At 41.3% G+C, this 19234-nt stretch overlaps 1 protein-coding gene across 2 annotated transcripts in view; it reads right to left on the reverse strand.

Annotated features, from left to right (window-relative positions):
- LOC139389705 (cytospin-A-like) overlaps positions 1–19234 on the reverse strand; it is a 29884-nt gene continuing 10650 nt past the window's right edge. Inside the window, exons 6-16 of one of the 2 annotated variants that reach the window (XM_071136604.1) lie at positions 16637–16710; positions 16226–16401; positions 14358–14524; positions 14080–14201; positions 10103–10193; positions 9309–9404; positions 8945–9092; positions 8661–8763; positions 6205–6321; positions 5284–5343; positions 1–3342 (exon numbers count right to left, since the gene is read on the reverse strand). In XM_071136604.1, coding sequence (XP_070992705.1) covers positions 3253–3342; positions 5284–5343; positions 6205–6321; positions 8661–8763; positions 8945–9092; positions 9309–9404; positions 10103–10193; positions 14080–14201; positions 14358–14524; positions 16226–16401; positions 16637–16710 — 1244 coding nt within the window. In that variant the 3' untranslated portion in view covers positions 1–3252. Of the gene's footprint in view, positions 3343–5283; positions 5344–6204; positions 6322–8660; positions 8764–8944; positions 9093–9308; positions 9405–10102; positions 10194–14079; positions 14202–14339; positions 14525–16225; positions 16402–16636; positions 16711–19234 lie in introns of both variants that reach the window. The other variant, XM_071136603.1, reaches the window with a different exon arrangement.

Raw genomic sequence — 19234 nt, forward strand, 5'->3', positions numbered from 1 at the left:
TTCCTGTTGCAATGATTCTTTAATATTACTGGTCTGCAAAACAAAACAATATAAATACAGATAAGCCTTTACATTTTTTTACCGAATTGTTGATTATCATAATGTGCATTTGGCTTACTTCCCTACACCATACTCTTGATATTATCATTACCCAATCCACAGGATACATTTTGATTCAAGACACTCCATTGGAAATTCATATTGTGGCAATCATGACTTAGAGACAGAATGAGACAAAAGGAAACATGGGTCTCTTGGCCTCCTTATTACCAAGTAAAACTCTGGCAAGAATGACATACATTTGTAGGCAAAAGGCACCATTAACAAGAACCAAAAGAAAGCAGCTTAGAAAAACATCAACCTTTCAAGTAAACAGAATGAACCTCTAACGGACCCGTAAAAATAAAAACATGCTTTAAGTCCTTTTCACATTTTTTTTTGTGAAGTAGTGTAGAAAGAAACGGAAGAAAATGCAGAGCGAAATACAGAAGCCATGGAAAATATGAGCAACATATGGAAATGAAATCAAGCAAAATCAGACCAATGTTCTTCAGTGGTGAATGATATGTCAAGATGGTATTATCCTGATATTTTAACACATTGTATTATCTAATAGGTCAACTACATTCTGTCTACACTGTACAGTTGAGTAGAATGTTAGGGCAAGGGTTCAAGTCCTCATAGATCACAACATGAAGGACCACTTATCAATACCAATGTCCATTGGAACATGATCAAGAGATTCCATTTTTAACACTTGGCAAGAAGTAGCTTCACATAATAGAATAATTGCAGACCAACTGGTGTTTGGATCCAATGCAAATCAAATTTAAGACAGGGTTGCAGTATAGCAATGGGAATCATAAATAGACGAGTTAGCGTTGACATACTGTGCTCACTGTTCAATAGTAAATACCGTACATGATAATAATAACAGTCACAGCACATGCGCTCTCACAAATGAGTGTTTATCCATACAATAGACCACCAACACAACATTTAACCGCCCAGTCTTACTCTCCAACCACACTGATCGACATAAAAAAAACGAGCAATTGTGTTTCAAGTTGTGCTTTGTCAAACACCATGCAGTGCACCTGTACAGCTGGTGGGAAGGTGGCTTGGCAAGCAGACAGGCGCAAATGTGCTTTTAAATATATTCAGAAAAATGTTGTCCCTACAAAGTTATGGTCACATGCGAGTGTGTTAGATCATAGACGTAAGGGGGCCTAAGCCTAAAATGGTACACCAACGAGGGCGTATCGATTGCATACTGTACCATTCTGAAATGATACAGGAGTGTGGCTGGGACCACATGAAAGGCAAATCGTCATCATACATTATGAGTTTAGGAGAGACATCAGTGCAGCAGTGTGATGAAAAGTCATAGATTCACATTATATGAAGTTTACATTAACATTTGTAACACTTGCATCACTACACTCCGAGATGGATTAAACCATGCTAATTAACCCACACAAACTTCAATAAGCAGAGGCTCAATAACATAACACAGTCATTCTTCATTCCAATATCTTTCTTGGTGACTATGTAAACTACATTGAATTGATTTACACATGATTAGTGTTAGTACAGCTTTATCAATAAAGTCAATTGGGTGGCAAGTGATAACACGAAGAAAGCTCAAATATAAAATGTACCATTGAGTTCCTTGTGCATCTCTTGTAGTTATCCCCCCCCCATGTTAAATGTTACTAGCAAGATGGAGTATATCAAGTCACAGAGTTAGATTACACACACAATAACTTAGTCATTGTTGAGCTCAGAGGGTCTAATAACACACAAATCTTACAGTTCAAGACAACTGGACTGTGACCAATCTTGGGAATTTCAGTCTGCTGTTGGTGGAAGGGTGGAAGTAATGTGTCAAAACGAACAATGTGTTAATACATTTGGCTCCAGCAGCAAAACGGATGCGTTCTGAATCTGAAAAAAACTCTTCCCCTATCATGATTGATGACAACAACAAGAGAACATCCAACCCTGAGACTCAACATGCTGGGGAAACATTTACCACAATCAAATCACCAAGAGCTAGGACTTTTTTGGAAGTCTAGCCCTTGACTTCACATAGATAGGACACTTGAGCAAGTTACTTTTTTGGTTCAGGATTAAGACAGTTCTATTTGAGAAAACCATCACTGAGAGACAGTGTGTTGGTTCTGTATAGCCTATTGTTTTCTATGAGTTGGTCTCTGTTAGCAAAACAAATTATGTTAACGTAGCAATGATCACTCTCCTAAAAATAGTCCAAAAGCACATCAAATTGTAACTTGAATCTTACAGGTGACCAAGAGAGCACCTGACAGCTTTTCCCTTTTGATGTAGCTAGTGTTCATAGAACTGGAGAATCACTTCTAAAAAGCTTCACTTAAGATTCCTCCAAAGCTGCTTTGAAAGCTTGGAGCATTGAAACGTTTCATTTGAGCAATTTTTGCTCCAACCGTCTCTTAGTAAACCTCCAGCGATGTAAATCAAACAGGCACTTAATCCATAATATAAGAGGCCCCTTCACAAAGTGTTCAATGGGTCAGGAAGACAATGGAGCAAAAAATGCCTTGGCTGATTTCCATAGAAAATTTGTCCCATGATTCCTAGGGTGGACACACTGCACACTGGGTATAGTTTGGCTTAAACATTTGGGATAACCACTTGGTTAGAAGAATCAAAGCCAGGTGCAAGGCACAAAGGCTGGGATAGTCTGTAGCATGTTCCCCAACTCTGGTCAAGGAGAGTAGAGCTAGTAGATCTGCAGGCTCTTATCGTAGATCTGCAGGCTCTTATCGTAGCTCAGATTATACTGGTTTAACCAGACAATCTGCACTGAGGATCACCTCAAATGGGTTATCCAGTAATGGATAAGAGTAAAAATAGCATCCCAAACAGAGCAGGCCCTGAACAGGTGCTTGAAGAGCCCTTAGGCTGTGTTCATCACACTAAACGTGTCAGTGAAAAATGTTCATCATAGAAATATCCATGATTAGCTTTAGGAAGTCAACTTTAGGAAGTCAACAGTGAGCTTATTTCTACGTTTCTTATGGTGACTCAAACTAGAAGGCGTCTAGACGAGAGACAGAGCGGCCGGTGTGCGGCATGGCTGGGTGTTGGGGTGAAGGGTGGCATAACAGCTGAGTTGAATGTCGAGTTGAAGTGTTGGAGGTGCTCTAAGGTCAGAGGAGCTAGCAGGCTGGACTGCAGGTTGTGCTTGCCATGTTGGGTGGAGAGATCACATCAGGTCTCAAAGTACTTGTAGATGGCTGTGACATAGGTCATCACACTCTGCCAGTCTGGTCTCTCAGTACTGGCCATCTCATTGAGGTCCTGCAAAACAGAGAATGAGACCAGGTTGAATAAACAGGGTCTTTGTTATTAAGATACATCATGCCTAGAAAAAAGGCTGTGCCATGTGTTCATCTTTGTATTATATATATATATATATATATATATATATATATATATATATATATATACACACACACACATATATATACATATACATATATATATATATATATATATATATACATATACATACATATATATACACATATACATACATACATATATATACACACACACACACACATATATATATATATATATATATATATATATATATACATACACACACACACACACACACACACACGCACACACACACACACACACACACACACACACACACATATATATATACACATATATACACACACACACACACACACACACACACACACATACAGTGGGGCAAAAAAGTATTTAGTCAGCCACCAATTGTGAAAGTTCTCCCACTTAAAAAGATGAGAGAGGCCTGTCATTTTCATCATAGGTACACTTCAACTATGACAGACAAAATGAGAGAAAAAAAATCCAGAAAATCACATTGTAGGATTTTTAATGAATTTATTTGCAAATTATGGTTAGAAAATCAGTATTTGGTCACCTACAAACAAGCAAGATTTTTGGCTCTCACAGACCTGTAACTTCTTCTTTAAGAGGCTCATCTGTCCTCCACTCGTTACCTGTATTAATGGCACCTGTTTGAACTTGTTATCAGTATAAAAGACACCTGTCCACAACCTCAAACAGTCACACTCCAAACTCCACTATGGCCAAGACCAAAGAGCTGTCAAAGGACACCAGAAACAAAATTGTAGACCTGCACCAGGCTGGGAAGACTGAATATGCAATAGGTAAGCAGCTTGGTTTGAAGAAATCAACTGTGGGAGCAATTATTAGGAAATGGAAGACATACAAGACCACTGATAATCTCCCTCGATCTGGGGCTCCACGCAAGATCTCACCCCGTGGGGTCAAAATGAGCACAAGAACGGTGAGCAAAAATCCCAGAACCACACGGGGGGACCTAGTGAATGACCTGCAGAGAGCTGGGACCAAAGTAACAAAGCCTACCATCAGTAACACACTACGCCGCCAGGGACTCAAATCCTGCAGTGCCAGACGTGTCCCCCTGCTTAAGCCAGTACATGTCCAGGCCCGTCTGAAGTTCGCTAGAGAGCATTTGGATGATCCAGAAGAAGATTGGGAGAATATCATATGGTCAGATGAAACCAAAATATAACTTTTTGGTAAAAACTCAACTCGTCGTGTTTGGAGGGCAAAGAATGCTGAGTTGCATCCAAAGAACACCATACCTACTGTGAAGCATGGGGGTGGAAACATCATGCTTTGGGGCTGTTTTTCTGCAAAGGGACCAGGACGACTGATCCGTGTAAAGGAAAGAATGAATGGGGCCTTGTATTGTGAGATTTTTAGTGAAAACCTCCTTCCATCAATCAGCAAGGGCATTGAAGATGAAACGTGGCTGGGTCTTTCAGCATGACAATGATCCCAAACACACCGCCCGGGCAACGAAGGAGTGGCTTCGTAAGAAGCATTTCAAAGTCCTGGAGTGGCCTAGCCAGTCTCTAGATCTGAACCCCATAAAAAAATATTTGGAGGGAGTTGAAAGTCTGTGTTGCCCAGCAACAGCCCCAAAACATCACTGCTCTAGAGGAGGTCTGCATGGAGGAATGGGCCAAAATACCAGCAACAGTGTGTGAAAACCTTGTGAAGACTTACAGAAAACGTTTGACCTCTGTCATTGCCAACAAAGGGTATATAACAAAGTATTGAGATAAACTTTTGTTATTGACCAAATACTTATTTTCCACCATAATTTGCAAATAAATTAATAAAAAATCCTACAATGTGATTTTCTGGATTATTCACAGTTCAGGTCATCTTTCACTTGAATCTTACCAGAGTGGACTTGATCCCCACACTCTCTGCAGCCTGGAAGGCTAGTGTGAAATTACGCCTCTAAAGATCGGGAGACAAAAACACACAATCACACACTATAAAGCTCCCCGATGACAGATTGAGACAACTGTAAAAGATTAAACAATAGCTAGGTTTCCATCCAATTGGCAACAGATTTCCATGCAAATATATTCTAAAATCTGCATTAAAAACAATGTGCATTTTCCCACCAGAGATGTTTCCATCAAACTGACTTGTTGCAGATAAAAGGCTGTGCTTGATGATGCAGTGCAGATAAAAATGACGTTTGCAGTTAAGTTCCCATGTATCCAATAAAAAACGTTAGTTATATGGGTTTAAATTGCAATTTAAACCACGTAAACTTGCACAATCTGGTTTTGGCACATGCTCTCGAGACTTCGCTGATAAAGTGGACAGGGGGGTGACTATATGATGAGATATGGATGAGCGCAATGTCATTTTATTTGATAATTGGCAGCCAAGAACCGATCATCATGTCACCAGAATTCTAAATAATAGCCTACCCTCGATATTGAGCCTATTGGGAATTAGCATGAATATAACTTATTTCCTCTGCCTATAAGCATTTAATGCTTTTCCCAGTAGGCCCATATCATTACGTGACTCCAAGTTCACTTCAATATGATGGTTATTAAGTCAATATTTGGCATTTCCACCGACGTTTCTCAAATAATTATACTCGCACAAAAAGATCCCACCATGTCGAACAAACCAATCATCTGTCGAAAATTTATGAAATTGTACCGACTTCCTGCTTCCACGAGCCCTGTCGTGACTTTTTCTGATCAGGTATTCCACATGTAATGGTTGGATAGAAACCTGGTTACAATTCTATGATATATTGTTACTTATCATCACTACAGTAGGAAATCAGCTTGCCTTTTCCTGGCTGGTGAGCTCCTGGTAGGGGATGTGAGCAGGCAGGTAGGTGTGGAGCACAGCGCAGAACGCAAGGCCGTCATTCCAGCTGCTGCTGAAGTTTGTTATGTCAATGTTCTGCCAGAAAGAGGGGAAATTGTATTGTATTGTATTATTGTATTGCAAAGGTACAGTGTAAAGACATGTAGGGTTCAGAAGTGTATTGTATTGATAATCCAATAGATACTGGGTCCCAGACATTGGTCCTAAAAGCACCTCGTTGGGCCTCCTGAGTGGCACAGCGGTCTAAGGCACGGCATCGCAGTGCTAGAGGCGTCACTACAGATCCGGGTTCGAGACCGGGCTGTGTCGCAGCCTGCCACGACCGGGAGACCCATGAGGCGGCGCACAACTGGACCAGCATCGTCCGGTTTAGGGGAGGGTTTGGCCTGCCGGGATGTCCTTGTCTCATGGCGCTCTAGCAACTCCTGTGGCGGTCCGGGCACATGCTCGCTGACACGGTCGACAGTTGGATGGTGTTCACTCCGACACATTGGTGCGGGTGGCTTCCAGGTTAAGCGAGCAGTGTGTCAAGAAGCTGTGCGGCTTGACATGGTCAAGTTTCGGAGGACGCATCATCGCCTCTACCGAGTCCATAGGGGAGTTGCAGCGATGGGACAAGACTGGAACTACCAATTGGATATAATAATAAATAAATAAAAACATAATAAAACCACCTCGTTGTTTCATCTTCCTACTAGTTTCAAGTTGTATTAGTCGTATGTACAGGATACACAGTATGTACGGGATACACATAGTATACACTTTCCAACCAAATGCTTACTTGCAGGTTCCTTCTCCACAATGCAACACTAAGAAATAATAAAAGATAAGAACACGAACAAAGTAAAGTATCCTTCCTGTTTGGCCCTGTCCGGGGGTATCATCGGATGGGGCCACAGTGTCTCCTGACCCCTCCTATCTCAGCCTCCAGTATTTATGCTGCAGTAGTTTATGTGTTCGGGGGCTAGGGTCAGTTTGTTATATCTGGAGTACTTCTCCTGTCTTATCCGGTGTCCTGTGTGAATTTAAGTATGCTCTCTCTAATTCTCTCTTTCTTTCTCTCTCTCTGAGGACCTGAGCCCTAGGACCATGCCTCAGGACTACCTGGCATGATGACACCGTGCTGCTGCTCCAGTTTCAACTGTTCTGCCTGCGGCTATGGAATCCTGACCTGCTACCTGTCCCAGACCTGCTTTTTTCAAATCTCTAGAGACAGCAGGAGCGGTAGAGATACTCTCAATGATCGGCTATGAAAAGCCAACTGACATTTACTCCTGAGGTGCTGACTTGCTGCACCCTCGACAACTACTGTGATTATTATTATTTGACCATGCTGGTAATTTAAAAACATTTGAACATCTTGACCATGTTCTGTTATAATCTCCACCCGGCACAGCCAGAAGAGGACTGGCCACCCCTCATAGCCTGGTTCCTCTCTAGGTTTCTTCCTAGGTTTTGGCTTTTCTAGGGAGTTTTTCCTAGACACCGTGCTTCTACTCTTGCATTGCTTGCTGTTTGGGGTTTTAGGCTGGGTTTCTGTACAGCACTTAGAGATATCAGCTGATGTACGAAGGGCTATATAAATAAATTTGATTTGATTTAAAATGGCTCAGTAGAATAGAAAACATTTTAGCATAATTATATTACAGGAAGGCACCATTTATAGTCTGTTATTTAGAAGTGTTTTGGCAAGGGGAGATTTGGGGGCAAATGTTAAAATTATGCAGCATTTAACAATCCTAATAAGAGTCTGGTAGCAGCAGTTGAGATGTGTGTGTAGCATGAATGTACACTGAGTATACCAAAGTACACAAAGAATGTACACTGAGTATACCCCCCCACACATTTTGCCCTCAAGAAGAGCCTCAATTCATCATGGCATGGACTCTACAAGGTGTCAAAAGCGTTCCACAGGGATGAAAAAAGGCTGTTTCAATATGACAGAGTGGGTCTTAAAAACGTGTCCTAAATAGCAAATTCAACCAATAAATAAAGTTTTCAAAGTAGCCAAATGTTTATTCCCTCTGTGGATGACGTTTGAAGCCGTTCCCAGGCACTGTTGGTCCAGTCACATGCTTTAGAGTAGGAGAGGAAACATAAGGACAACACAATAAAACTGACAACAGTCCTCATGACAACATCTACAATAGTTTACGACTTGAGAGGGGAGCATTAAGGATGCGCCGACGTAGGTGTCGGAGAGGGGCTTTTAAAAAACAATTAACTGAACTAGACCTCTGAAGGAATAAAGGACATTCTGACAAAGTTATTGAATGAGATTGTCACTCCAGATAGATGAGCTTTTAAAAACCCCCACCAGAGTCTCACTATTGAGAAAATAAATCCTCATCAACAGAGAGTGACCCGAGAGGTGAAATGACCTGACCGGTCTATTCTGACTGAACAACACATACCTGGTAACCCTCAGTCTTCTTCTGGCACCACTTGAGCAGTGCGTTTCTCTTGGACCCCCCATACTCCCGGGCCAGCGCTGAGAGGGGGTCCTTCCGCTCCTCTCTGAACACACCACGTTGGAGAGGACAGAGAATCATTTGAATTAACACACATATTCAGACTCCATTGACCAGCTAGTCCACAAAGCCCATTTGGTATAGTCAAAATATTGTTTAAAACATAAAAAGGACTTAGTGGATTAGTATGTATCGTATCAACGGCATGGAACTGATGAGGGTTTTACCGGAGGCGGCTGCGTGCGGTGGGGGTGACAGAGGCTGTGGGGGAGGAGGAGGACAGGGAGGAAGCAGAGGCCATGGCCATCAGAGAGGAGGAGCCACCTTCAGGTGCAGAGATGTCCCTCTTCATCTCCTCACTGCTCCTACGGGACACTGGCCACCACACAGACAGACAGAGATACAGGGTGAGTGACCCGTCTTCACTGCCAGCGACAACATACGTTCCCAAATTGTTTTTTATTTCAATTTTTTATTTTTTACAAATGTCATTGAATTCTTTCTCAAAATGCATTTAATTTTACTGGCAACCATTTAAAAGAATTATAGATCTATTTCAAGGCCTATTCATATGTCCATGATTTGTGATACCTGAGATGGCCATGGCCTTTGATGAGTCCATGTTGGACACCCTCTGGAGAGCAGAGGCAGGGCGGCTGGCAGAGGAGCCCCTGAGAAGATGCTCTGCTGTGGAGGGAAGAGGATGACAGGATGAAACACACAAACATTATGACAACCCCACAACCAAAGTGAGGAAACAGAAACATTGCATTGAAATAAAGTCACTTCATATTCCCTTCAAAATGTTAGTTTAAGCAAGAGGGATTTTTTTCTTCCTCTTATACTCAAGGGATCAAAGTAACATTCCAGGCCCTGGAACTGTCAAGTACCATCGAATGAGGTTAAAAAACAACAGGGACATTTAACTAAACATCGGAGGGCATGACCATTATAGCACGTTCACATTCCAGGCCCTGGGACTCACTAGAATATGTATGACAACATTTATGGGGGAGGCCAGTCACTGGGACACCACACTTTGTATGGTGTTTTATTAAACCCACACATCAAAGTCAAGTGAAGCTCTGCTGACTCCATGCTCGCCCCCTTAGGGGCTAAAGACACCCACCCCACTGCTTTGGGCGCAAAGCACCACCAAACTTTAAAATGACAAATATATCCACATACTGCATTGCCCAACACAGACAGTCTTAATACTAGGAGGAGCTAAGATGTCTAAGATGAAATTGCGTCATATCTGCAGCCATTTTCCTCCTTTATGAGTGACTGTGACGGAGTACTCCTCTCTCATTTTATTCACGAGGGACCGAATAAGATCCAGATATGGAGCTCTGCTGTCAGTGTTGGTGTTTCTGCGGACTCACCTGGCATGCTGATGTCTGCGTAGCTGGGCCTTTTGTCACTCAGAGAGGAGAGGGGTTTGGGTGCAGAGATGGACCCAGTTATGGAGTGTCTCTGAAATAGGCCAACAATCATTGGATTAAAACTCGCTCACATACATACAAAATCAGGGATTTTTCTGCCATTGTAATCCTTGGGCGGTCAGTCTAAGCATTTTTTCAGGTTACCTAAGTCAAATAGTGTACATTTTTTTTTTACAAATAATAAAGGGCTAGAAAGCAGATATAAAGTATATAGAAAAGATAATTAACCTATATTTAAAAAATAATATAATGTTTGAGAAAAATATTATATAAAAGCAAGACAATCAAAAAAAATATTATTTTTGAGTAAAAGAACACAGCATTGCCATGGCAAAATGCATAGAATTTTAGCAAAATAGCTTTAAAACCAAAATGTTATTTTAGCGCCATGACAGAATATGTAGAATCGCAGGAAATTAGGTTTAAAGCTGCAGCATTTTCTCACAGCTCCATGGAGAAATATTGTAGAATTGCAGGAAAATGGAGCAAAAATGCAAACACTTTCTCTACACCGACAAGATGGGGGCCTCTAAAATGTAGCCGCTCTGATGAGCCGACCATGCTCATTGCCACGCCCACCACATAAACCCCTTTTTTAATCCAAAAACCTCCTGAAAATGTCTTCACAATTCCTATAGAAGTAGCCTACTATGTGTAATTTCTGAAAAAATGCCCAGGTCGAGGAGGCCATTCTGACCGCAGCACCAGCAGCCAGGCATTGGCAATAATCTTGTGACTGCAGAGGAGGATAGATGAGAAAAAGCAGGACAGAAGACTTGAAACCTGTCTAGGAAAAAGAAAAACCAATCTCTCCCTGAACTTTGCCCCTTTCATATGAGAAGATCTGATACTCTGCTTAAATAATGTATATAAAATATCCAATGCTCAGATTTGCCCCTCTGTCCACAGTATTACATGGAATGACTGAATTTGTCCTTATACTCTATTGCAGTGGTATTCAAACGTTTTCAGCAGGAACACCATTTTCTTTGGACAGAATTTCTGGGGACCCCATTGTTTCTTCAAGTTCTCTCGCAACCTCACCCCACATCAACTTTCTTTTACAACAAATAACCTTCAATTCATTGCATTTTCATCCCTTATCAAAATGAAAAGAAACCAATAAATACATTTAGCGAAATTGTATTTTTCAAATGATCTTTCTCAAATGTATATTGTCCCATACAATAATTTGCACCCGTAACTTCCAGCGTTGTAGGCTAACTTTCCTTACTAGCTTACAGTACTAGCTTACATCAATTCACTACATTATTACTAATATGATAATATGCAACACCACAAGGAAAATTATTGCTGATTTTAAAGCTGATTGTCACCAAAACCTTAATTCATTCACTTAATCTACTACGCCCAATCCCAAATGGACCCCTAAATCGAACACCCTATTCACTCGTGGAGATCTGAGAGGATTTGATTGGCATAAGCAATACAGTGAAATGTCCACCTAGCCTAGGTGGAACTATTACCATATTGCTTACACCGGTCAAATCCTTTCAGATCTCCACGAGTACATAGGGTGTAGGGCTTAGGGGTCCATTTGGGATTCGGACAAGATCATCTTTCCCTCGAGCTGAGTGTTTGTGTGAATCAAATCACATTTTATTTGTCATATGCTTCGTAAACAACAAGTGTAGACTAACAGTGAAATGCTTACGTCATGGGCCTTAAAGAGACAGCGCACACTTATATAAGAAGATACTGCTTCTTCTATGCAAATGTTGTTGATCAGTACAATAAAATATGTCCCAAATGGAAGGGAAACAGATTGTTTTTAATCTGTAGCCACATGAAATCAGCCAAAACAAGATCAATAACTCCATGCATGCACACAGTCCTATTGAATATGTATTCACCTGTATAGTAAAATAGGCCTAGACTACATCTTGATTTACCCAGATTATCAATAGACTAGAGATTTAACATTCAAATAAATGATTACCATTATGTTGTTATGTAGTTAGATTGGTAAAGAACTAAGTCAAATTGATTGTATGATTATATAATTGATTCATTAATGATTTAAATTTAATTTTTTCATACATTTTTTAAATAGAACATTTCAAATGTAATGCTATTTAACTCAAAAGATCTGTCTGGATCAAGTGCCACTCTACGACATTGTCTAATACGATTAATTCCCCCCTCCCCCCGTGGTATCGAGTATCGTGATACAAAACCTGGAATCGGTATCTAAATCAAGATTCTGTTATCGTGACAACACTACATTGCAGGTTCATGAAAAATGTGTTAGAGGCAAACAGCTGACATTTTGCAAAAACGTGTGAGAGTTTAAAACATGAGAAAGAATCTTTGGGTCATATGGATAATTTGGATGCACTGACTAAGTCACTATGGATAAGAGCATCTGCTAAATTACCAAAATGTAAATGAAGGGAAAGTGAGGTAACGGAATTAGAGCTATGGGACATATTCTCAAACAACTCAATCTCTCATGGTCTGTGTATGAGGCAAGCCCTGAGACTGTCAACTGTGACAATGTGCCAGAGGAAGAGGAGGAAGTGATATCTGTGGAGTAATGGAGGTCTATAAACACTGTGAATATAGGACAGCTCTTGACCCGATGGTCACAATAACTCTTTCACTACTGCACCGCTCCCTGACCTAGTCAGCACAGACAACAATTCCTTGCCATACTGCTCTGGCAGTTCTGAAACACATCATTTGATCTAGACCTTGATAAATACAGGGCATTCAGAAAGTATTCAGACCCCTTGACCTTTTCCACATTTTATTACGTTACAGCCTTATTCTAAAATGGATTCAATTCTTGTTGTTTTCTTTCTCCTCAATCTACACAAAATACACCATAATGACAAAGCAAAAACAGGTTTATATACATTTTTGCAAATTTCTTAAAAACAAACAACTGAAATACCACATTTACATAAGCAGCGATTACAGCCTCAGGTCTTCTTGGCTACAATCTTGGCACACCTGTATTTGAGGAGTTTCTGCCATTCTTCTCTGCAGATCCTCTCAAACTTGGATAGGGAGCATCGCTGCACAGCTATTTTCAGGTCTCTCCAGAGATGTTCGATCGGGATCAAGTCCGGGCCACTCAAGAACATTCAGAGACTTGTCCCAAAGCCACTCATGTGTTGTCTTGGTGTGTGCTTAGGGTTTTTGTCCTGTTGGAAGGTGAACCTTCCCCCCCAGTCTGAGGTCCTGAGCAGGTTTTCATCAAGGATCTCTCTGTACTTTGCTCCATTCATCTTTCCCTCAATCCTGACTAGTCTCCCAGTACCTGCCGCAGAAAAACATCCCCACAACTTGATGCTGGCCGGGCGGAGTCTTGGTGGGTCTAAACTTCTTCCATTTAAGAATGATGGAGGCCACAATGTTCTTGGGGATCTTCAATGCTGCAGACATATTTTGGTACCCTTCCGCAGATCTGTGCCTCGACACAATCCTGTCTCAGAGCTCTATGGACAATTCCTTTGACTTGGTTTTTGCTCTGACATGCACTATCAACTGTGGGACCTTATATATACAGGTTTATGCCTTTCCAATCAAGTTGTAGAAACATCTGAAGGATGATCAATGGAAACATGATGAACCTGAGCTCAATTTCGAGTCTCATAGCAAAGGGTCTGAATACTTGTTTTGGTTTTTTAAACTGTTTTCGCTTTGTCATTATGGGGTATTGTGTGTAGATTGATGAGGGAAAAAACTATTTAATACATTTTAGAATAAGGCTGTAACGTAACAAAATGTGGAAAAAGTGAAGGGGTCTGAATACTTTCCGAATGCACTGCAGCTATGTGTGAATGACTGGTCTAGTGTAAGCCAGGTTTTTATTGTGTGCTTGACCTGATGCCTACATTTAGAGCTTGCCATGCAAACATACACACTGGAATGGGTTCCAGGTGGCATACCTGTATGGGTGAGATGGCGGCTGCAGGAGGGGTCTTCATGGGGCTGGGGCTTAGGGGAGTGCGTGGTAATGTGGCAGCAGGTGCTGTCGGAGCAGCAGGGGCAGCGGTCGTGGGGACTGGGCCTGTTGTGAACAGAAATCAGTCACATCCCACAGTAATACTACTACATTGTATTAGTAGCAGTGTTACTGCTATGCTTATTACTAGGAATATGCAGGTGAAATGAGAATAAAAGTACAAAAAAGTGGTCCATATCTTACACTCGCAGGTTGGGGTACCTTGTGAGGAGGCATTGTCAAAGCTCTTGATGAGGGTTTTGACAGTTGGAGAGGGCTCAGAGGAGGTAGAGGAGCGACGGCTCAGGCCCATGCCCTGCCTCAGTACAGCCAGATCCCTCTCCACTGCATTCATGTAGTTATACACCCTGCCCCTCTCCTCATCCTGCCTAAGGAGACAAACACCAACACACTCAATACATAGCTAGGCATATCAGGTCCCACCTCACCCATTTCATGTGGATGCAAATACAGACCACCACATCCAGCTTCATCAATGTGGCAATCACTGTTAACCCAACCCCGCACACATACAGTACCAGTCAAAAGTTTGGACACACCTACTCATTCAAGTGTTTCTTTATTTTTACTATTTTTTTTTACTATTTTTTTTTACTACATTGTAGAATAATAGTGAAGACATCAAAACTATGAAATAACGAATATGGAATCATATAGTAACCAAAAACGTGTTACACAAATCAAAATATATTTTAGATTTGAGATTCTTCTAAGTAGCCACCCTTTGCCTTGATGACAGCTTTGCACACTCTTGGCATTCTCTCAATCAGCTTCACGAGGAATGCTTTTCCAACAGTCTTGAAGGAGTTCCCACATATGCTGAGCACTTGTTGGCTGCTTTTCCGTCACTCCGCGGTCCAACTCATCCCAAACCATCTCAATTGGGTTGAGGTCTGGTGATTATGGAGGCTAGGTCATCTGATGCAGCACCATCACTCTCCTTCTTGGTCAAATAGCCCTTACCCAGCCCGGAGGTGTGTTTTGGGTCATTGTCCTGTTGACAAACAAATGATAGTCCCATTAAGCACAAACCAGATGGGATGAATTCTAATAAAATCACTGACAGCGTCACCAGCAAAGCACCCCCACACCTCCTCCTCCATGCTTCACGGTGGGAACCACACATGCAGAGATCACCTGTTCACCTCTTCTGCGTCTCACAAAGACACGGCGGATGGAACCAAAGATTTCAAATTTGGACAGATTTCCACCGGTCTAATGTCCATTACTCGTGTTTCTTGGCCCAAGCAAGTCTCTTTTTCTTATTGGGGTCCTTTAGCAGTGGTTTCTTTGCAGCAACTCAACCATGAAGGCCTGATTCACGCAGTCTCCTCTGAACAGTTGATTTTTGAGATGTGTCTGTTACTTGAACTCTGTGAAGCATTTATTTGGGCTGCAATCTGAGGTGCAGTTAACTCTAATGAACTTATCCTCTGCAGCAGAGGTAACTCTGGGTCTTCCTTTCCTGTGGCGGACCTCATGCGAGCTAGTTTCATCATAGCGCTTGATGGTTTTTGCGACTGCACTTGAAGAAACGTTCAATGTTTTGACATTTTCCAGATAGACTGACCTTCATGTCTTAAATTATGGACTGTCACTTCTCTTTGCTTATTTGAGCTGTTTTTGCCATAATATGGACTTGCTCTTTTACCAAATAGGGCTATCTTCTGTATACCATCCCTACCTTGTCACAACACAACTGATTGGCTCAATCGCATTAAGGAAATAAATTCCATAAATTAATTGAACACACATTGAGCACACATGTTAATTGAAATGCATTCCAGGTGACTACCTCATGAAGCTGGTTGAGGGAATGCCAAGAGTGTGCAAAGCTGTCTTTTTGTTTTGGTTACTACATGATTCCATGCATGTTATTTTATAGTTTTGATGTCTTCACTATTATTCTACAATGTGGAAAATAGCAAGAATAAAGAAAAACCATAGAATGAGGTGTGTCCAAACTTTTGACTAGTACTGTACATCTCCCCGATATGATCACAAGACAGCTGGCGTCGGCCCACATGACACTTGGAATCAAGCACAGCGTGTTTCTCAGTGTCTCTTACTTGCGGTTCTTGACTTCGTCCAGCTCCTTGCCAAGCTTCTCGTTCTTCTCCTGGGCCTCGCGGAGACGGTGACGCATATCCCCAATCTCCTCCTGTGCTTCCGACTTGATGTCATTAGCGATGACCACGGCCGTCTGCAGATCAGCCTGGAACTGACGCCACTCTGCCGATTCTTCCTGAACAGACAAACACATGCGCGCGCACGTACACACAGAGCAACATCATTTCAATCACTGAGCCGGGAATGATAAAGCTAATAAGAAAATTTGTGTAAGCAAATATCATCATATTGCTTTCGAGTGGATTCCAGTTGTAACTATGGTTTGGACTAAACCAAACCATAGTGCTGCTGTGCTTGACCATGTCAGTGACCTCTGGTCCTCAGATGGCCCTGTCCACTGGCCCACTCACCCTCAGCCTCCGGTGCAGAATCTTAATCTCCCGCTCCATGTCACGCTTCTGGTCCTGCAGTTTTTTAACAGAGTCTGAGGGAGGAAGCAGACATGGCTGAGTTCATGTGAACGGGCCACAGGATATATTCACACACAGCGCAGGAAGAAAATCTGCTTTCAAACAATTCAAGAGCTGATAGAGACACTGACCTTAGCAGCACCAACTTATGAAACTAGAGGTTAGGGTTAATTATTGTGTAATTCAGTCTATGAAGTAAACTTGAATCCCATTGAAGCCAATAGCAATACAGCTACACGTCAAGGAGTCTAAAAGGCAAAACATGATTGACTTTATCTACCAAGTGTATCAGAGTTAACATGTTATTTTCTGTTAAATAACAAGTTCATACAGTGTCTTCAGAAAGTATTCACAAGCCTAAATAAATTCAAGAGTAAAAATGCACTTAACAAGGCACATAATAAGTTGTATGAACTCTGTGTGAAATAGTGTTGAAAATGAATTTTGAATGACTACCTCATCTCTGTAACCCTCACATACAATTATCTGTAAGGTCCCTCAATCGAACAGTGGATTTCAAACACAGAGTCAACCACAAAGATCAGGGAGGTTTTCCAATGCCTCGCAAAGAAGGGTACCTATTGGTAGATGGTTAAAAATAAAAAGAAGCAGACATTGAATATCCATTTGAGCATGGTGAAGTTATTAATTACACTTTGGGTGGTGTATCAATACACCCAGTCACTAAAAGAGATACAGGCATCCATCCTAACTCAGTTGCCGAAGAGGAAGGAAACCGCTCAGGGGTTTCACCCTGAGGACAATGGTGACTTAAAAACAGTTACATAGTTGAACGGCTGTGATAGCAGAAAACTGAGAATGGATCAACAACATTGTAGTTACTCCACAATACTAACCTAAATGACAGAGTGAAAAGAAGGAACAGAATAAAAATACAGAATAAAACTATTTAAAAACATGCATCCTGTTTGCAATAAGCCACTAAAGTAAAACTGCAAAAAAATTGGCAAAGACATGACCTTCATGTCCTGAATTTAAAGTGTTATGTTTGGGGCAAATCCAACACAACACATCACTGAGTACCATTCTTCATATTTTCAGGCATGGTGGTGGCTGCATCATGTTATGGGTATGCTTGTCATTGGGCAAAGAAGTTTTTTTAGAATAAAAAGAAACGGAATAGCGCTAAACCCAGGCAAAATCCTAGAGAAAAACCTGGTTCAGTCTGCTTCCCAACAGACACTAGGAGACAAATTCATGGCAAGACTTCAAAATGGCTTTCTAGAAATGGTCATCAACCAACTTGACAGAGCTTGATTAATTTTTAAAAGAATAATGTGAAAATATTGTACAATCCAGGTGTGCAAACCTCTTAAGAGACTCGCAGCTGAAATCGCTGCCAAAGGTGATTCTAACATGTATTGACTCTTACGTAAATTAGATATATTTCATTTTCAATAAATGTGCTAAAATAAGAAATGTAAAAAAAAAAACATGTTTATACTTTGTCATTATGGGGTATTGTGTGTAGATGGGTGAGAAACATTTATTGAATCAGATTTAGATGAAGGTAGGCTAATTCACTTGCCCCATATATTGTTTCACTTTTGAGAGGAGCAAAACCTCTCCCCCAACACTTATGCCACAACATTTGTACAATCAAAATAAACTATCTACATTTGTACTTTCATTTATTTATGATCGGTAAAAATGCCTGGGAAAGAATAAATGATAATTGCAAGAACCATGGGCTTAGATCACGACAGACATTCTGTGAAAACATCTGTGCGTGTCTGCCTGGGGAAATGTGGTCCCGCAAAGCCAGGGTTGTGGGTTTTTGGTTCCCAAGGGGGACCCGTACGAAATAGTATGCACTCACTACTGTAAGTGGCTCTGAATAAGAGTGTCTGCTAAATGACTAAAATGTCAAATGAAATGACAGCAGACGGAGAGCAGCTTGTTCTAATCCAATCGTTCTAGGAGGCTCAACCGAAACTAAGCAAGTTTCTTTACAGACAGAAATACTAGTCAATAGTTGTTTGGCGCACACAGTGCTTCACACTGTTTGAGTGAAAGAGAGATGCGTGCTGGCAGCTGAAAATAACTTTTACAGATCACAGATCATTAAAAAAAGACTCGTCATAATCGTATTCGGAAAATTCTCCATATCCATTACAATACTTGTTTTGTCCAAGTACTCGGCACACTCCTACTGTACTGTTCACACTTTCCTCTGGCTGCAAGAAGCCTGACACAGCTCTACACAGCCACCATGTGGCACCGGCCAAAGGTGGAAAATGCACAGTGGGTTTCCAGTGTTATGTCTTATGTGTAGAACCAGGGGCTTCATTCGTAACCGTTGCAGAAATTTCACACAAAATGTCTGAAAAGCAAAATGTCTGAAAAAATTGCCGCACACCATAGTATTCGAATGTTTCCCGTTACGAATCAGAACTGTCGTAAAAGAAACTGTGCGCCCGTGAACGAGCATTAAAACTCCACCTGGAAAACGGCCTCCATTCACCTTTTATGGTGACAATAAAACCCTTTATTTGCTGTATAATTTGAAACTATTGG

Source organism: Oncorhynchus clarkii, chromosome 30 (genome assembly GCF_045791955.1).
Source record: "Oncorhynchus clarkii lewisi isolate Uvic-CL-2024 chromosome 30, UVic_Ocla_1.0, whole genome shotgun sequence".
NCBI lineage: Eukaryota > Metazoa > Chordata > Actinopteri > Salmoniformes > Salmonidae > Oncorhynchus > Oncorhynchus clarkii.